Source organism: Anopheles ziemanni, chromosome 3 (assembly GCF_943734765.1).
Source record: "Anopheles ziemanni chromosome 3, idAnoZiCoDA_A2_x.2, whole genome shotgun sequence".
Classification (NCBI taxonomy): domain Eukaryota; kingdom Metazoa; phylum Arthropoda; class Insecta; order Diptera; family Culicidae; genus Anopheles; species Anopheles ziemanni.
The window spans coordinates 49,317,152-49,338,014 of NC_080706.1; the positions used below are offsets into that span (position 1 = coordinate 49,317,152).

Genomic DNA, 20,863 nt, shown 5'->3' on the forward strand with positions numbered 1-20,863 from the left:
GAATGTTTTATACCCATCGTCAAATTATGACACTTTCCAGCAGCAGCACATCGCCACGAGGTCGCGGCCATCTCCGCTTCGGGAGGCAGGTTGAGAACAAGCTCTCCCCCAAACACGCCCTCGCCGTCTCGTTAAAACTCCATTTCTCCCCAAATGGTGGATTTTAGGACGCGATCATAAGTTGTTCTGTGTGGCGAACGTGATTTGGTTTAATTTTCGTTCGCCACTCGCCCAGACCGTCATTAGGCGTTCGCTTTCGTCAAGCTGCGTGTGCACGGGTCTCGTTGTGTCTTACTGTATGTTCTGCAGCACGCCCGGGATCATTGGATGTATGGCACACGTTGTTATTTTTTTTTTGGTAGGCGGTGGGTGGAAAACCCACGGGACAACACCAAAAGCCGCGTGATCGTTTGCGTGCGTCGTTTTTTATTTGTTGTAAGATCTTTCGCGTGGTTGTCGGTGACAACCTGTCGCTGATTCGCCTACAATCCGAGAGCGGTGCAGCCCAGGACGGAGTCTGTCTCTCCGGTAGTATTGAGGACACATTTAGTTGTGGAACGGGTTGACTATCATTTGTAATTTATTATGATTTGTTTTGGTAATGTAGTCGGTAATTGAAAAGATTATTAGACAAGAGTCTGCAATGACTTACCCACACCATAGTTGTTGGTTATTAAAATCTCGTTTGAGACTTACCAGTATTCAGTGCCTGATGGCTACAATGGCATTAAGATTTTCAATCCAACGAGGGGTGTGTGAACTCGTGTGAACGAACTTTAAAGCACACCCTCAGCCCCCGACATCCTAATAAGTCTCTAACCTCCTCCACACCCCCTTCATTAATATGCAACGGATTTCTCCGGCAAACACTTGCCATTTAACACCCTCCGTGCTGGGCGCTTCGGTGGAGAATACGAAATCAGGAGCTCCTCGATCGCGAAGTCATTTTGGGCGACCGTTACCCACGACAATCGTACCGGGGGTGGGTTTTGTCACGTTTGTCACGGTCCATTCGGTTCTATCTCCCGGTTTGATGATTGAAGCGGTCACATTTTCTGTTGTTTTACCATTTCGAAAAGTGCAATTTATTATCTTGCTTTAATTGAATTGAATGTCGGACGGGGTCGAAGGAAAGCGTACAGGGTTGGGAGTGCCCCGTCGCGTCGCCGTTATGGTAATGAATGTGTATATCTGACACGTGGGAAGGAAGTTCGAGAGTAATGGCAGTGAACTTTTGCTTGATAAATTTATTTTTCTCTTCCTTACTTATCTGCATAGTTTGGTTTGCTGGGGAGAAGGGAATGGGGAATGATGAAGACGAATGATGATTGATGATGGCGTGAAATATCATTGTTTATTGATAGGAGCATTGTTGACCGTTACACATTTAAAGGAGAGTGTGAAGTTACGATGTGTTATGCTTGTCACTACACAATTTTATTATCTACCTCTTTTTTATTTTTGGATTTTGCAATTATCGTTTGTATAAAAAAAAAACTTTCCCTCCCATTGTAACAAAAATATTGACTTTAAAATAAGATCTCATAAAACAAAACGAGAGTTCATGTGCTAAATTTCAGGTATAAGCTTCACCAGATTGATCATTGCATTTTCATCAATAAAATAAGATCTCACAAAACAAAAAGAGAGTTTTTCTGCTGAATTTCAGGTATAAGCTTTGAGACATCGACCTTAAGTGCAATATTTGACTAGCAACTTTGCCAGATAGATCATTACGTTTTTATCAGTAAAACTGTGTTTTTTTACTGTCAAATTTACTTTAAAAGTCAGATCCATATAATAATCTTAAAAATATGGCACCTTATGAATTAATTTTTAAATGGAAATACCCTTTCGAGAAGTTATATCAAGATCGTATCTAAACTTGATATGCCCCAGTAGTAAATGAAAGAAGTTATAGGCTGGGAACGAAGGATAATAAACCAAAAACGTTTGCCCAATCCGAACCCAGGACTGATCGTCAGCAACCAAAATGCTGATCACTTGTAGCGATTCATTTTTATGTGATTTCAACATGGTCATACTCCACCATTCCAGTTCGTTTTAAATTAAAACACATAAAAATAGATCACCACATAAGAAGATTGATTGTCAATTCATCTGTCAAGGGTATGTGCGCTCCATTTTGTTTTGTTTGCGTCCGGAATACACAGTTGTCGTCGATTAGCCTGAACCAACTGGGGAACGATTCAATGGCGCACATTCAGATCGCTTCTTCGTCGAAGTTTTACGGTTGTTGCGCGAGTTGATTGGAATTGTACAACAAACATTTATCAAACCAAAAACAATCGGCGGTCTTTCAGGCAGCAGCCAGTCCATTCGAGTCAAATCGCCATGTGAAGCAGGTATGGTTTTGACTAACCGCTTAACTCTGCGCCTTTAAAAAACAAAAAAAAAGGACCGAGCACTGGTTTGACTCAATGTTGCGCATTTAAGGTGTTGCCACGTTGCCAAACTTTACCCCATTCGACGTCGTATCTCGTTTGAACAGGCGCTCGAAACTGGTCGACCACAACAACACTGGTGCAGCTGGACTTTGTGATTGGTTTAACTTTTACGACGGTCGGTGCTGTGTGGCGGCCGAGGGGTTTGTTTATTTTCCCCTTATCATGGCTGGCAGTAAATAATTAAACAAAAAAAAAAAGAACCAAACCTTATAAATAATGCACCGGCACTTTCTCCTTTTCGTCCCGATCGCGAGGCCCTAGGCCGGCGTATTTCATTTTTTCGTTCGGGGTACAGTGAAGGAATGTTGTTTTGTGCTTCCCTTCAGCGATCATCGTTTGCGCTTATCTTATCTCCGTGCGGAACGTTGCCGCAATCGTTAGGAATATCCGTTTTGGGTGAGAGAAAATGAGCTCAGGATGAGTCTTATCGGGTAAAAGGATTACACTTATCAGCGCTGAACGATAAGATCTCGAACCCGGCGGCGAGCTTTACTCGCAAAGATCAATAAATGCCCCTTTCCGGCAGGCCTTCGCCCGCCATAGCATGAATAAATTGTTGGTTTAACTTGACGGAGATAAAAAAAAATGGGTGCTTTGTACAAATTGTGGGAATTATTTCTTGTCCAAACAAGTGATCATTTTCTTTGCTTTCCGTAACATGGCTTATTTTAAAAACGCCTTTAGTTTCTTGTCATTTGCTTCGATTCATTAGGTGAACTCTTGTTGGCGGCTAAATTTAGGGTTTGTTAGCACTGTGGACAAGGACACAGTGGATGTAACAGGATCATATATCCATATGAACCATAAAAAAACGATCACCCAATTAGGCTGCTTTTAATGACATTGGCGTTTTATTGAACATAGGAAGCGGCGTGTCCTCCACAGAAAAAGAGAAATAGCAAAACTCCCCAGGCCGCGTTTGGCTCGTAGCTCGATAGTGTCAGCTGCAGCTCATCAAAAAAGCTCCCCCTTGAGCCGGCAATTATTAAAAAAACCCCTTCATTAGTGTGTACAAATATGCCGGTTGGGGCGAGTCACTCTACTAAGGCACTGTTGCTTTTAGCGATTTGAATCGTAATGATTGAGTAATGGAAAATTTAACGAAAAACCCTCCCACTGCAGTGTAGGGGTGGGGTATTCGACAAATACCCTAGGAAGAAAGTTACCCCTGACGTGGTCTGTGGTGGTTGGTCAAGCTGTCCGGTAAGGGTGACGTGTGCTTATCCAACAGGTTGGTGGATGTGTTACTCTTGCACCGTGTCCACCTCCTGGTGGATCCTATCATGAAAGGAAACCTTTTTGACCGAACGCACCTGCCACGCTTCCCTTGAACCCATCGGAGGGACCACCGTCGATTGTTCGCAGACTTTGTTCTTAGTGGCCGCCGAGTGTCGAGGGGTTTTAGTGCAACTTCGTGTGACCTCGCGGTAGGATGTGGAATTGAATTGCAAAACTTAAACCGTTCCAGCGAAGGTCTTCGGGTGAAGCTTGTTTAAGGCGAAGGGTGAATCATTTAAAGCGTAGTCCACGTGGCGATACTTTCCTTATGCAAAAATGGCTACCTATCTCCCGAATGAATTGATGCCCCTGGAGGCTTTGCAAAGTCTTGTGCCTCGGGTGCAAGTAAGTTACGGTTTGGTTTGCTTTCTGAATGTAATACAAGCTTCGACAATGCTGCTTCGATTATTCATCCCCCAAATTCCCGTTTCTAATGATTTGCTCTTTTCATATCCTCCCCGATAGGTGGACGAGGCGGAAACCGCCAACGAACCGCCGGCGCCGACAAAGTGCGTCTGGTGCCAGCAGACACTCACACCGAACGACCATCCGAAGCTGCTGGAGTGTCTGCACATCGCCTGCCATGCGTGCATCAAGCAGAAACTCTCCGATCTGTCGCACAACTCGGCGCTCGTCTGTCCGGTGTGCAAGATGGAGAGCCGGCCGGAGTACATCATCGAGAATGTGTTCCTCAGCGAGACCGCCTCCAGCAGCGAAGACAACCCGGGCAGCGTCGAGTCGACGAAGGATCAGATCAAGTGCAGCAGCTGCAGCGACGACGCCAGTGCGACCTCCTGGTGCGTCGAGTGTGCCGAGTTCATCTGCGATAGCTGCGTGCAGGCGCATCAGCGGCTGAAGATCACCAAGGAGCACACGATCAAGCCGAAGGAGGCGGCCTGCAGTGAGCCGACCGGCAGCAATGGGCTGCCCGGCAAGAACATTATGTGCGAAATGCATCCGCAGGTTGGTACTAAGGGATTTTAGCATCGTATTTACCGTAGACAACGCTGGGGGTGACTGGTTCATTACAATATATCTGATCTCTGCTGTTTTAGATAAGATAGGATCGAAGCCCTTATTTTGATGAGGTGTTTGAATTAAATGATGTATTGTTTAAATATACCATTTAGTTGTACTTAATAAAATCAAGTAGTTGTAATTAAACTGCTCTTATCTCTCCATCGGAACATACTTTTAAGACACGATATAACCAATCCTATTCAACTCATGGAAGAGTTGACCTATGGCCTAAGAATTGCAGAACTTGCCTCCTTGTACAGGCGTAAGTTCAGAGGCAGAGCCTCAATCTAAAACTCAAGAAAGTTCTTGCAGAACTCATTAATCCTGTGTTGTTGAAAAAATTAGCACATTTTCCTGCAGAATTAGTCGTGATTGGCATAATTCCTTTACCCGCTCTGAAAACCTTGTTATTGCTTTATGAATGAACCGTGATGTTCCAGGTTGTTTCATGATCCACAATATGTAGAAAACATAGTCTTGAACTCTGAGTGGTACAACTTTCAATACATTATGGGAGTTTACGTGAACCAATAGGGCAACTCGCAGAGTGGTGGTGGAGAGCAACGAGTGGAGTCAATTAAAGATAATATCGACCTGGCCAGACCTGGCTCAAGTTTAATAGACCGCGATAGAGAAGAGAGAGAGAGAATGTGCTATCCTCTGCCTAAGTTCACTTAGCGAAAGGGGAAGGACGGTGATGGAGTTATATAATTAAAGTTTGGCGAAGTTTGTAGATTGATGCGTTGATAGCCACTATGCGAACTTTGTGTTCTTCCATACCACCAATCAATAGTCAGTGGCGCAACATTGTTGTTTATCTCGGTAAGACGAACGTCCGGATAGTAAAGAACCAACGATAAAGTTCTAGGAAAAATGGAACATCCACTCCGTAAGGTGAGAAAGATTGTGAGGGAAAGATTTTGCACAGACTTAGAACGTATCGCTTTCGGCAATAATAAGCAGCACTAACCAGATTGCTTGCACAGAAGCATTAAATTCTGGTCACGTTTCAAACGCTGATCTGGTCCATTAGTTTTCCATCGTTTCGCCGACGACAACGTTGGTTTGCGATGCCTTTCTCGTGCAGGGGTGGCTAAAATTGTGGTGCGATCTGTGCGGTCGGTCGGGTCCCTGGTGTTGCTTTGTCTTCAGAGGCCTGCCTGTGTACAGTGTGGCCAAACTAATTTAATTTTAGGTTTACCAGTACTACACCCGCCTTGGAAAACATCAACCCCGGGCATGCTTTCGAGCAAGGAATCGTCCGGCACAGCAACATCCGCAACGCCAGCAACAGCGGTTTCTGTATTGGGGAGCTCTCCTTCAAAAGACAATGAATCCTTCTGAAGGCTCGGTTCGTTTGCAAACCGCTTGCTCCACCTTCCTTGCGTGTGTGGCTTTGATACCGTTCGGGAAGGGAGCTTTTACACACCGCACTGCAACATACTGTCCGAGAAACAACCTTACGCCACATTGCCGACCCCACGAGACAACATTGTAGGCCATTGTTTGTCACCCGGGGCACACTCATTAACCAATTTCCGTTCTGCGGCTGCCACCAGGCAAGGGCTTTTGCGGTTTTGCTGCATGGGTTCGTTGTTTGGTTTGACCTTCTTCCCTCGGAACCCGAAGCCCGCCGACCGATCTCCGGATTCATGACCCCTCTAACAACGACCGGATTGTTGCTTGAAACCGGACAATCGAACAAGGATGGGACAGAGAGGATGTATGTGTGTCAAATATGCTTGTGTCAAATGTACGCCAAGCGCAGCTTCCATTTATTAATAATCAACGCCAACGTACCCCACGTGTCCACTTGTGTAGGAACAATAGTTCATTATCGTTGATAGTCAAGGACTTGAGTTGGGCCTTCACTTTCATATACATTGATGAGATTGTTTGTTTTAAGCCAAAATAGTCTTGGAGGTTTTACCGTTTTGCCTAATCCGTTAGAAGGATTTGGAACGTTATAAGGAAAGGAACTCAAAGGTCCCTTGGGCTCAATGGCGCAGCACGTCGATAAAGAAGTAACGAAGTTTATATAACTTTATTAGCTTTTTATTACTCACGGCTGTGCCATGGTGGAACGGTTCACTTCTGCACGTAAAAACTAAACCCGCCATGTGTAATTACCTAAACCCAACATGAACACACCAATTCCCACGTAGAACAACTATGCATTTAACAGCCGCACACGTAAAGCAAACGTGTATAATGTTCACGTGAAATTCCCACACAAAATTACACGTGCGAACGATATGTGAAATGCGCTTGATGCTTGGCATCGACGAGTTAACTTTGCCATTATTTTACCCAAGTTAAAAAAAATGTAAATCGCGAATGGGTTTCAATTATGGCGCCATATAAAAAAATATGCCTTTGTTCATAACCTTTCAAAAAGTTTATATTGCTCGCGACTGAAAGTATTGCTAGTTGAAAAACGGTTTTTGAAATCCAGCGTTCCACGGGACGCACAGGACCTTTGAAAAATAAAAAGCGAATCACTCTAGCGTCACTTGAAAGTGTTTGACGAGTAGAGCAAAAACTACCCTTCGCTATGATTTATGCCATCCTTTTTGCGGTTTTTGTACCGTGCTCGTACTGTGCCTTTGCTGCCTGTCACACGTGCCAACATGTGGAATGTCCTCACGTACACCCGTTTGCAGCGCGAGGAAATAAGCGGCCACCACATGTACGTACGAAAGGAAAATGCGGGACAAACAACTTTTAATGAAACACTGGTTGTTGATTCGGAGTTTTACGTGTTTATTCGAATCCTTTTAGCAGCGAGTAAAACCGTTTCCGTTCTGTCAGCACATCGCAAGGAGGAGTAGGAGGAGGAGGAGGAGGTTGCCGTCCGGGTTTTGCGTAATAAGTTATTTAATTTAAAGTTTGATGAGCAAGGTTAAAGTTTCCCCCTTTCCCGCCCAGTTGCATCGATGTTCACGCGTTTTTTCCGTTGTGTAAATGTATAAAATCTATGATTATTTGTTTCGTAAACCAATTATTATTGTTTGTTGTATGGTATAACTGGTGTGCTTGCAAAGCTTTCCGATCGCCTCGCCATGCTTTATGTGACTCAGATCGGCAAAAGGCAAATGTATGCCGTTGTCCATTAATCACCTGCCCCTTTGATAGTCTTATCGGCATTTGTCTATGCTTAAACCCCCTCCTGGATTATCTTCCGCGCTGGGGATGATTAATTACGCGCTCGTATTGATTCCCCGCCTAGTGTATGTACGTTGGTCATTTACCCTTCCTGGTTCTGGTGGGGATTCTTTTCTGTTCTATTTGTTTTTTCGTTTGTCACTGGAAAGTGCACACCATTTGCTGATTCATTTCCACTATCGGATGAATTACATAATTTTTAACTGTTTGAAAATAGACAAAGCACACGTCAGATTAAATTGGCCACGTCATTGTTTATTCTAACTCGGTACCGTTTCATAACCAATGTAAGTGCGTTTTGTAAGGATACGTAATGATGATGGGGCTTTTGACCGATCGTTTCATTAACAATTAACAATATAGCAGAATCTAGATAAAGCAAGCACTTGAGATGAGGTTTTTCTTGTTGTTTCATATTGTTATACAGTGATTTAACTATTTTTTTACAAGCAAGCGATTTTACACTGCGCGATGACTTTTCTTAACGATTTCCAATCTATGTACTTGCGGATGCAAAAAAAAAAATATCTTTTATCATTATTACCTATAGTTATTTTTCGTCTTCTGTGGCTTACGTGATGTTCATGCAATCACAATCTTAATAGCGTTTTGAATTGTTAAATGACGGTTGCCGTTGGCGATTGTAAAAACGTTAAAGCGCACTTTGGTGTATGCAATTTGTGCATTATTCATTGCTTAACGATTCATAAACTGCGAAATGTGGTTCGTTTTATGAACCATTCATTATAACCAGCCATCGGACGGTGGTGTCGTGCAAAATCGACTTCAATAGTGCTAATTAAAGGAGAATAGCTTTTTGTTATTGACAGTCAGGGGATGAAATTATCGATGCAAGCATTTATTGATGACTCGACTTGATTTTTAAATTAAAAAAAAAAGTTTTGCTTGACCTGAACATGGTAAAGTTTGTATGTATTTGATATTTGTGGTTTTTGACTTTTTTTTTTAATAATTTTACACTGTACCAATCGATTAAGAACACAATTTTAAGGTTTCAGTGTGTATTTTTGCAATGTCTTTCAACGAAAATGGAGTCGACGGGCGTAACGTGCACCTACGTAGCGTGGATATGAGAAAAAGAGTGGCCACCGAAACATGTAGCCATTCATTTTAAGGCAAACATTTTACGATTATGCAGTGAGCTGTGGAACATGCTTGAAAATGCTTACATTTCGGCACATGACACACCGGGTCAACATTAATATTGCAACGGCTGGTCGCGGTACCCGCGTGACCGGTTTATTAAAATAGCCTTTCGAGCGTCAGCCGCTGACAGAATGACACTTGGGGCGGTCGACCGCTTTCCCATGGGGGTCGACGAAACGCTTGCATAATCATGATCGATGTCGATAAGTTTCGTGATTGGAAGCTGCTGCTGTCGGCTTACACCCGTCACACGCCCGCTTCGTCGGAATGCCGTGGATGATGGAAATCCTAACCCCAAATTCGATGATGGATTTTTTTTTATTATTTAACAAACTACAGAGTTCCCTTCACAGAGAGGCTCCATGCTTTTTTTTCAGTGGAGAGGTCCCACGAGCAGGAGGCAAAGGACGACAAAGGGCGAAGAGAAAGTGCAGCTGCAGCGGCGTTCTGCTGCGGATAGGATAAGCATGCGATGTACGGCGGGCGTGTAATATCTGTACCACCTGCCCCACACGCTCACTCGTCCTGTCTCCTTCTCTCGTACGAGGAAGAAAACGAGCGCGAATAAATTGGATTTCAATGAAATTTATATGCTACCACCCCAGATGGTCGACCGACACGCGGAACGGCAGCATAACCCGCAGCAGTAATCCTTCAAATACGGCCAGGGCCATGGATCCTGACCCACTCGTGTTATCCGATGTGCCTTATGCCGGTGTGCTGGTCGCGGGTGGAGGAGGATATGGGACTGGAATAAATATCGCATAAATAGAATAATATGCGTTCGGGCGGAAGCTGCATGGATGGTAACGAGGGCAAGAAGCAATCTTTTACCATTTGTATCCACATTTACCGACAACGGGTACGGCCTTGTGGTATATTAGATGGGTTCATATTCAATTAGCATATTTAACATTGAGCTCAGAGCAATTAATACTTCAAACATAAAATGGTTACATAAAAACTCTATCTTGTCAAGTAATTGAGTAGCCATGCTGCGTAATTAAAATGTACCAGCTTAACCGGCGGGTTAAGAACATGCTTACACCAGTGTTCGGACTAATCTTACGCTTATTTCAAGATATTTGCTTGTTGATATGAATCTAAATGAGCTCGATTGCTGCTTGGCTTGTAGCTTGCACAATCAGGATAATAAAGTTGTTCATTAGTTACGGGCGCTTGACACACTCCGCCGTGGTTCAATTAATGGCCGCGTTTCGATTGCGCCGGCGTTTGGATTTGTGTTATCTTATTGAAAAGAACATGCATTATTTTAATTTATTACATTGCATACCACGGTACGACTTATTTCCGTTTTCTGAATATTTCTTCGAAAACCAAAAATGTCACCGTAAATATGAAAAATATATGAATATGAAAAAACGACAAATGAAAAGCGAAGGCCTCGATATCTGGTTTCATCTAATCAATCTCAGTGAACCCGTTTATTGCGGGACATACTGCATAGCATTTAAGGTATGCGCCATTAAAGATAGCGGTCTATGACGCTGCCATTTTGAGCCATTCGTTAATTTGCTTGTAGGTCAAGGTTTTTCTCTGTATCGCCATTCACAAAATACCACATTGGTTGGCATTTAAATAATGGAACACTTATTTTATTTATCGTAGATGGAAGAAAAGCGTCAACTCTTAATATATCTTTTATGCTGGGGTTAATAGATGTTTAAGGGAATAATTTATTTAGGAAGCTAATTGAAATATGTATATTGTTACTTCTCCTTACAGGAAAAGCTGTCGCTATACTGTGAAACGTGCGACCGGCTGACGTGCCGGGACTGCCAGCTGGTGGATCACCGGGATCACAAGTACAAATTTGCCAACGAGATTGCCAGCGAGACGCGCAGCAGCCTGAGTGCGCTGCTGAGCGAAATCAGCTACAAAAAGGTGCTGCTATCGAGCGCCATGAAGGTGATCGATGATCGGCAGGCGCTGATAACGGAGAAGAAGAAGGACCTGTCGAAGGAGATCGCCGATCTGGTGGTGAAGCTGACCAATGCGGTCAATACGCGCGGCAAGCAGCTCGTGTACCGGCTGAATCAGGTTAGTGTGGTTGGACTCTTATGAAAGCACTCGCAAACTTTACTGAACCATTTTCTTATTTTTTGTCGGTAGGTTTGCGATACAAAACTGCAAGTGTTGAATGAGAAAAAAGAAGCACTACAGCTTCTCTCCGGCCACACGGACCACTGCATCGAGTTTGTGCAGAACGCGCTCGACAAGGGCAGCGACAGTGCCGTCCTGTACAGCAAGAAAACACTTGCCCGCCACCTGCAGAAGGTGAAGAGTCAGCGTGCCGACATTCCCAACCCGGAGATACCGGTGCGGGTACAGCTGTATCTTTCCAATGTGGCGGAACTACAAAACGGTACGTGTTTTGGCGCACTATGCGTCTTCGTGCTTGAAAAATTTTTGCCCTAATCTTTATCTGTCCTCGTTCTTTCATTTCTCCCTGATAGTGATTGCTCGAATCGGTACGATACTAGTCGATGGCAAGGTATACCCACCGTCGCCCTCATCGGCCAATGGTCCACCCGGTCCACCGGGTGCTCCACCCGGAGGTCCTAGTCCAGTGGCACCGCAGAGCCGTAGTAAACAGCCGAGCCCAAACATAACACCACCCCTGCGCCCCGGTATGCCCGGGCCGGGTATGACGACACTCTCATCGAACGGGCCCGGCGGTGGAGGCGGAGGTCCCGGCGGTAACTTTTCGCAAGTGCCACCAATGTACAATGGCAACGGGGTCGTACCGGTCGGGCCACCATTTCCGCCTAACCATCCGATGAACAGGTCATTCTCACAGGAGAACGGTCCCGGACCAGGGTCCGGGTTTGGTCGGTTTCCAATGGGCCCGCCACACGGTATGCCACCCCAGCAGCACGTCAGCTCTTCCACCCATCCACAGAATATGGGTAAGTGTTTCGGAAACGAACCCCCTCCTAAGTACCGGGGGTGTCAATATGAAGTTACATTCGGTTATTCCATTGCATTCCTACACTACATACATTCACGTTAGACATTACTGATTACTTCCTAACATTGCCGACACAAATGCAAACAAACATTCTTTTGGGACTTGAGGAGGAATTTTGATAAATTTCGCAAACGTACGTTCGGCACATTATGCATCTATTTAATCAAAATTCATTTGCTAATATCCCCATTAAAATATTAAGTTTAATAACCACTTATTAGTAGAGAAGAAATAAACATATCGATCGTTGGCATCGTTCAGTAACATATCTTCTGTGAACAAAATCCGGCAAAACAGGTAAACAAATTCCTTCAGCGTTGCGATGCAAACCAACGGCATGCTCAGTTTTCTAAAGGCGTTTCGATGATGTTTACCTTATTGCTGGATATTGTTTATCTGTTTGCTTGAAAACTTGACAGTAGGCTACGGAATTTTCTATGGAATATTATCATATGTCTTTTTATCATTTTGTTTTCTAATATATTCACGGTGTCGGTCGAACTACATCCTTTAGTTTGGTTGCATAACTTTGTTTGATTTACAATGTATTTTTTTGACATTTGGAGTTTTTAATTTTATATTTGGATTTTCTGGTTTCGGGGGCTTTATTAACGGTTTTTTTCGTTGTTATTTTTTCTTCTTTTTTCTTTTATACTTTCGTTCCTAACCGCTCGAACACACCACCCCATTGATTGGTGTAATCTGTTTCCCTCCCTCCTCCTCCTCTTTATACTTAATGTACATATCGATCTGCACGATCGTTTGCTCGCTCGCTCGCTCACATCAAACAAAATGGCTCCATACTACCACCGAAATACTGCGATACACACAATCACTGCCATCCTGAAATATCCACCCCGGAACAACCCTGCCCCTATCTGCCAGATATAAGTTTGCGCAATTTGTTAAACCAAAAGTCAACCGGTCCACCGTTACCACCACCGGGTGGCGGCGGCGGTGCTGGCACGAGTGGTGGTGGTTGTATCGGTAGCGTTGGTAGTGGTGGTGGTGGTGGCGGCGGCAATGGGGGTAGTGCCTCGGGCATGGGAAACCCAGCCGGCAATTCGGGCAATAGTGCGATGGCTAATACTCAATTTACTGCCACAGCGAACTTCATGGGCAGCGGTGTCCCACCGGCCGGTTCCGGCGGTCACGGATCGTCGCACCGCATGGGAGGGGGCCAGCTAGGCGGTGGTCCGGCCAGTTTTTTGGGCGGCCCGAGCAGCGCACATCAGAGCTTCAACCAGCCACAGCCTGGAGGCGGCCCGTCCAGCAACGGGATGGGTATGGGCGCGAGCGGGCCGGCGGTCGCAGCGGCCGCAGCAGCCGTTGCAGCCCGCTTTCAATCGTTTCCCCGCTTCGCCATGCCACCCTCGATGCGACACATGATGGGAAATGTAAGTAGAAAGCAATAGCGCACAAAAGGGACCCGTTGTGTGTCTGCCGGTAGAGATTGATTTTTAATGTCATCTTTATTTTCTCGTTCACTTTCTCCTTCTTTTTCGCGAAACATTTTTTTTAAATCGTCTCAACAGAACTCGTCCACTCTCCTTACACCAAAGCAACAGTCATCGATGCGCTATCCGGGGCAGCAAACTCCGCCCGGATATAATCCCAATTCACCGCAACCTCCCCAGCTGCCACCGCAACTATCCGGAGCACCGGTACCGGGATCGGGTGGACCTGGGCCGGGCGGTGGTGGCGGAGGTTCTGGCGGTGGTGGCAGCGGTGGTGCCAAATGGCATATACCGCAAAATATGCAAGCGCAGCAGAACAATGGTGAGTTTCCCTCAGGAGAAAACCACACGCCCCCGGGGGGAGAAAGAATGGCACAAGCATGTCATTAGGGCGTCCAGCATAAAATTCCCTGGTTGTCTTGAGTGGAAAATAATTTTAACATTTTCGTTTCGTTTCGTTTTCAATCTCTTTTTTCCATCAGGATTCGGTGGCCCTTCGGGATTGCATCTGTTCGGTAGTGGCCCAAATGAATCGTTTAAAATTCCCCTCAAATCTCCCGACACCATGCGGAACGCAATGCTCCTTAACGGTGGTGGTTCTTCGCTTGGGCCCCTTTCGCTTAGTGGCGGAAGTCTAGGGGGTGGAGGAGGTGGTGGCAGTAGCGGTTCTTCGAGTCTCTCTTCTGTCGGCGTCTCGCTACATCCTCATCATCATCACCATCAGCAACAGCAACAGCAGCAGCAGCATCAGCATCAGCATCAGCAACAGCAGCAGCAACAACAACAACAGCAGCAGCAACAGCAACAACATCAACAGCAGCAACTCCAACAGCAGCAACAACATCAGCAACAACAGCAGCAACTGCAGCAGCAACAACAGGCTCAGCAGCAACAACTGCATAGCCAGCAGCAGTTGCAAAACCATTTGCAACAGCTGCAAAACGCACTTCCGAATGTATCCTCAACAAACCCGAAAACGCCGAGTCCAAGCACGAATGAGGTACGGGCACAAACAAATAGCTGTATGGTACAGGGTTGTAGACTTAGTCATCCATTTTTAGAAGTGATAGATGCCGTGGGCATGCATTTATTTATTTTTATCAAATCAGCTAGTGAGTGGCACTTAGTGCACCGCAGAAAATGTTATCATTTGGCCATATGGCTTTCATAGCCCCTGCTCAGGAGCTCGGAGAAAGTCGGGGAGGAAGACGAACGAATACGAGGAAGGGATCATATTATTCGACTTAACGGAGGAGGATAAACCCTGGCTCCCAGAACAGAAGAAGTAGTAAATGTTATCCACAGTTGTGTTTGGTATTAAAATAGTAGATTTCTTCCTTTGAAGCTGAACTACCATGTGAAGAAGGATGGACTACTTCTGCTGCCATCCAACTTCTTGTTCTAAAATTAAATTACTTGTTTCTGGATTGTTTATTATAATGGCAGGCCATGTTTCGAGAATGTTCATGGCCTTCTTGGATGCAACCGTTTATATAGACGAAATTGACATTTTAAATATCTGTCGAGGGATCATTTCACAACTAATTTTCTTCCTTTACAGCCCGCGAAGGATTTTGCTGAGTCGATCGATAAAACATGCGAAGATTCGGTGAACGATCTGATGGCCACCATCGCCAAACTCGACTCGAACGGTGTACAGGTGCTTCCAGAGACGCATCGGGGCAAGACCACCTCACCGCAGGTGCACAGCTCGACCGATCTGACCACCAGCGGCAGTGGCGTCTCTCTGAGTGGCAGTAGTTCCACCGGTGGAACGACCACTAGCACCACCACCATTGTGCTGGACGACAAGAGCTTGCCCAAAGATCTGGACCCCAACGAGGACTGGTGTGCGGTGTGCATGGACGGTGGGGAGCTGATGTGCTGTGATAAGTGCCCGAAGGTGTTCCACCAGACATGCCACATACCGGTGATCGAGTCACTGCCGGACGAAAGCGAAACCTGGCAGTGTTTGCTGTGCTACAACTTTGCCGATCTTCCACCGGGTAAGGCCCAAAGCCAAAAGCCGATACAATTAGATTGTTGCACTCACTAATTATTGTTCATTCTGGCTTTTCTTCAGAACCGACGGGAGAAAAACGAAACGTGGGCATCACGCCGCTTGAGCTTAAAATCTTGCAGCGCATTGTGTTGGAACTGTTTTGCCAGTATGAAACCAGTATGCCCTTCCGGCAGCTTGAGCCGGATACCAATAAAGCTTACTATGACATCGTCCGGAAGTAAGTTTCCTTTTACGCTGCGAACGACAAGCTGTAGAAATACTAAAACATTCATGACACATTTGTTTTTTTTTCTTGTTTTTTGCAGTCCAATTTCGTTGACGATCATACGAGAAAAATTGGAAATGAGCAACAATGACCATTACACGGATATTGTTTCGTTTATTGCGGATGTGAAGCGGTTGTTCGACAATGTTTATCTGTTTTATCAGGTATGCCTTTCACCGCAACACCATTTACCCTCATCTCGCTACGTATTTTTTTACAAAACATTTCCTTTCCCTCTCCCCACAGGAGGATAGCACGACGTACAAAAATGCGCGCAAATTGGAGAAATTCTTCGAGCAGCAGCTCTCGAAGTGGCTTCCCAAGTATCTCGAAGTCGACTGCTTTGCCGAAGATTTTTTACCAAACACATCGAAGCGCGTCAAGGGTCTCCAAGACGACTAACAGTCACTGCATCAGGTGCCCGGTATCGCCGACCAGCACAGGAGTCTCCGGAGCCCTCCCGAAAGCATCGAGCCGAATCTGCAGCAGCAAACGTCCTCCGATATGGAACCCGAGGATCTGTCTCTTCACCACCTAGTGTCGGGTGCGCGTACCGTCACCGGCCGGCTAGCGGATGAGGAAGACACCCTCGATCAGTCGCCCTTGGATGCGCAGCGTATAACTCTGCAGATCGAAAAAGAGTTACTGCAAGCGGAGAAGGCGTTCATCGTTAGTAGAAAACAGTCCATGGATGAGGGTGGACCTGGTGGTGGTGGTGGTGGTGGTGATGATGCTGAAGGTGGTGAAGGCAGTAGCGGCAGTGTCGTTGCAGATCGCACGAAGGAGGATATACCCGGTGATGGTGGGTCAATCGGCGGTGACGTACCCGAAAACGGGAGGCCTAGTGCACGGGAGAGAGAAACGTATTCGAAGGGAACGGGGGGGCTTACTGATGCATTGGGACTTGCTGGTCAAACTGCCACCTTCGCCACCGAGAGCTCGCCGTCGTCCGTCGCAGCAGCGTCGTCGCCGCCGTCCGGGCCACCGTTAGACGTGCTACCGGGTACGATTGCTGTAATAGCCGATGCAAAAGAAAATGGCTCCAAATTTATGACAGGCACCGAAGAAAGTACCCTCGTATGAATAGGAACTCGAATCGGGAACGATCTTCCAACAACTAATAATTTGTATCAGCAATGAACGTAGGAATTGATGAGCTTTGTGGAAGAATGCTGTCGTGTATATATATAGAATAAGAAGCGTGCGTTTGTTGCGGCATAAAAACAAAAGCAGGGAAAAGATTTAGCTATCACAACTTAATCTCACACCTGTTGGAAGTTCTCTCTGTACAAAACACAGCCGAGGGCCATTGAGATGGAACGCAAACATTTAATCATTTTTCATTACCCGTGGCAAATGTAAGAAAAAAGCTGTTACCAACCGGAGTGTGGTAGACGTGCACATGGTTATCTCTCTTTATACTGGGACACTGAAGTCCCAATCTTCATCGAGATTGATACGAGCAGGAATGTATTTATTATTTTTGATTGAAAGTCTTGGGTTCAAGCAAGTTTAAGTCTTTTCTATTTTATCTTACTACAATATATTAGGTACGATATGAACACAGTGAGTAAGCAATACTTGATTCATTAGGTAGGTTTTCTGACTTCAATTATTAGAATCTTTTCGGCACGTGAACACTCTGGTGAAGACAGAATTGAAAAACTACAAGCATCGCATTAGTGTGCTTCAAGTAACTTATGAATTGATAAGTGATCGTGGATGTGTAAGCTAACGAAACATCGTATTCTCTTACTTGTAGGTTATAATTGCGTTGCATACTTTCAAATAGTTTTTCTTTTTTTTTTTAATAAAATCCCGTGTTAAGTATGATTAAGAGACGGGTGCAACGAGGTAAGATAGGAGAAACGATCAAAAACTGAAACATTACTCGATAGCATTATAGTATCGCAATGTGTCAACGCAAATGCGTTGGAATTGAAGGTAGTTTGCTATGGTATCGGTCCGATACCAGTGCGTAGAGCCGTAGGGATGTTTAGTCTTGTTTAAAGAAAACAAATCATTCTACTGCGTAGCGATTAGGATGTGTCGATTGCGGTGTATGCAAGTATACGAGACGGTTGGCACATTTTTTTGTGACTAAACGGCAGTGGGATACGCTATTGTAGATTATAGCTGAACAAGTTTGCAGCGAGCCTTCGCGGATGGGGCTATTGATTGCATCGACCGTTGGCGAAATATTGTCAATGATCGGTCAGGAAGTTCAAGCAATCCGAACAATTATTTGAAGGAACCCTTTGCCTTTAAATGAAGTGATTGCCTGATCATGCTTTCGCGGCTAATAAAAGGAACCAGTATCCATGCACGAGAGATACGATTGTTAGCGCATGGCTATATCGTTGCATCAAATTAAGTGAGCAGAAACAAAAGTAGTGTGTAAGAGGATTTGATGAGATTCATAGCATACCGCATCTGATCATATATACATACTTACATACACACTTCCTTTCATCCTCTCCGAACGACTAAGAATTGATGAAAAGAGCAAAGTGAAGTAAAAACTCTTACTAAGACTATGAACCTTTGCAATGATCTTAGCTACTTGATACAAGTAACTCGAACGCAACTCAAAACACGGCAAATGTTTAATAGAGGAACCGTGCGAAAAAGAAAGGGTTTGCAAATCACTATGTTAAGAAAACTAAAAGAGTAGATTAACAGTACTCAGTAAAATAAAACGATAAAATGAAATATATAAAGTGCATTTTTTATTGAATTAAAAATGTGTCCGAATGAGTCTGGTGGATGCGATCCTAAAACAGCCCACAGTAATGTACTAACATCGGAAGTCGCATTTTTTCCTTTCTCCGCTATCTACAGTATGTCCCATAAAAAAATGCGAAAATCGGTACCTCAGATTCAAATTTTTTTTTTCAAACAAAATAATGAAACAAATTGTCATTTTAGTTAAGGAATCGTTTCTTAAGTCTTTAATGATTACATTAATAATTAGGTATACCATTTTTCTTGATCGCCTCCTCCATACAGGGACAAAATCGAGAGCATACCTTCTGAATGTATAAATCAGTTTTCGAGATCCACGCCTTGGCAATTGAAGCTGTCAGGAATCCAACGATGGTGCTAGAGCGTTCACAGGCCCTAACCTGAGCATGTGCCCCTGTTATTTAATCTAAAGGATTCAAGTCCGGGCTGGTGGGAGGTCAAATATAATTGCCAAAAAATCCATGTTTTTCTTCAGCCACGGTTGAGTTCTTTTTGAGGTACGTCACGGGACTCCATCCTATTGGTAAATGACGTGTTTTTGTGCTGCAAAGTTGGCTTTTATCCATGGCAGAACGTGGTCCTTCAAAATGTTCATATTAACCTCGGTATTAAATTTTAATTCAGCTTTGATAAATGCTGAAGGCATTTTAAAGCTATTGGGCGAAATGGTCTCAAAATCTATGATTCCAGCCGAATGTTTGGTTGTAAACTTGATTTTTAGGTTCTCTGGAACATCCTCAATCTTCTTAGGCGTTATAAATCTGTCTGTACGTGTGTTAGACACGGGATCGACGATGGACATTTTTTCATCAGAGAATACGATGACGATATTCTTTTGTTTTGATGCTGACACCAAACGTGTCGAGAACTCCAGCCGTAGTTGTTTGATTCGGTCTGTTACAAGGTGATGCTTTACTCTGACTCTGGATGAACATTTCAAGTCATGTTTGATCATCCTATGCATGGTAGTTTTTGAAATATCGGCTTCCTTAGCCAATTTCCGGATCGATCTGCTACGATTTTGTCTCACTCAACCTCACATTGATCTGATGACTTTCGGCGTGCGAGTGGACCGTGGATGGCCACTTCCTGGCTTCGTGGGATGTGGTCCACCAAAGAGTGATCGTAGGATACAGCAAACAGTGGCCAGGTGGCATCCTGCGATCGATACAATTTGTTTTACGGGCTTTTGGGCGAGCAGTAAACTAGTCACAATCTCCTTTACGAACATTTTTCACATCTTTATTACTCGAGAATCACTCTTTTGATTACATCGTCTCATAGTATACTACCAGATGATTACACACACACATGACCTTGGTAAAAATAACGTTTAAAGTTACCCAAAAATGAGCATTGAAAATTTTCGCATTTTTTTATGGGACATACTGTAATGGCTAGAGTGACTAATTTTGTACTTTTACAGTTGATGCACGAAGTGTAAAAACCATCTCTCTACCTCGGAACTGTACGTTCCTCAAGAACCCTGGAGTAAGTTCCTGGACCGTGGATGACCCATATACCCACCACCACCTAAGCTTGTTTTTTGACAGCTACCGTAACTCACGGCACTCATCACTATCGGTTTGACAGATGGTTTGTCAAACAGCCGAATAGCGGCGGATCGGATTCCTTCGTCAGTCACTCTTCATCAGCTGACGGGTGTGGATGTGCCGTCGGTTCGCGGTTCGGTTTCGAAGTACTAACTTTCTGGCAGCGCTTTCCACGTTCGCTTGAACGAGTGTTTGTGTGTTTGTGTCTCGAATAGTGTACGTGTGCTACGGTACGTGTTTCTGTGGTTGTGTACGGTATCCTGCGCAATGTTCTGATTGTTGTTTTCCAGTGAAACGGTACGTCTTTTATTCGGGGTGGAGCAGTGATCTATGCTATCGGCCCAAATAGTGCCCCTGCGTTTGTGCGTAAACCGCAGCAACAGCAGTAAATCAAAGCAACCAAAGTCCCGTTGCGTTTCCGCCTTTCGTCGTGTGGGAGAAAGAGTGCGAGCGCGAAGGTGCGGGATAGAAAGAGAAGCAGCAGCGAAAGCGTAGAGTGCCGATACATAGATCTATGTGCCTATGAGGCACCTTGCTTTGGCAACATTCTACTTTTTTACGTGCTCGCTGAATCCGGGTTGAAAACGCACGAATCATTCCGGGAACGCGTGCCCGCCACATTGTGCCAGCCAGATATTCCACATTCTCGCACAACTATTCCACGCACGGTGGTCCTCATCTTCATCGGGGCAAATCCTTAGATCCCGTAGTTGTCGTGCCCCGTTTGGAA

At 44.8% G+C, this 20,863-nt stretch overlaps 1 protein-coding gene across 1 annotated transcript in view; it reads left to right on the top strand.

Annotated features, from left to right (window-relative positions):
- The window catches only part of LOC131289998 (transcription intermediary factor 1-alpha), a 46,140-nt gene extending 29,581 nt beyond the window's left edge, over positions 1 to 16,559 (top strand). Inside the window, exons 2-12 of the mRNA XM_058319373.1 lie at positions 4,212 to 4,709; positions 10,845 to 11,159; positions 11,232 to 11,484; positions 11,576 to 12,028; positions 12,976 to 13,487; positions 13,626 to 13,869; positions 14,030 to 14,547; positions 15,109 to 15,553; positions 15,631 to 15,787; positions 15,876 to 15,999; positions 16,082 to 16,559. Of these exons, the coding sequence (XP_058175356.1) occupies positions 4,212 to 4,709; positions 10,845 to 11,159; positions 11,232 to 11,484; positions 11,576 to 12,028; positions 12,976 to 13,487; positions 13,626 to 13,869; positions 14,030 to 14,547; positions 15,109 to 15,553; positions 15,631 to 15,787; positions 15,876 to 15,999; positions 16,082 to 16,237 (3,675 nt within the window). The 3' untranslated portion in view covers positions 16,238 to 16,559. The remainder of the gene's footprint in view (positions 1 to 4,211; positions 4,710 to 10,844; positions 11,160 to 11,231; positions 11,485 to 11,575; positions 12,029 to 12,975; positions 13,488 to 13,625; positions 13,870 to 14,029; positions 14,548 to 15,108; positions 15,554 to 15,630; positions 15,788 to 15,875; positions 16,000 to 16,081) is intronic.
- The last annotated feature ends 4,304 nt before the right edge of the window (positions 16,560 to 20,863 follow it).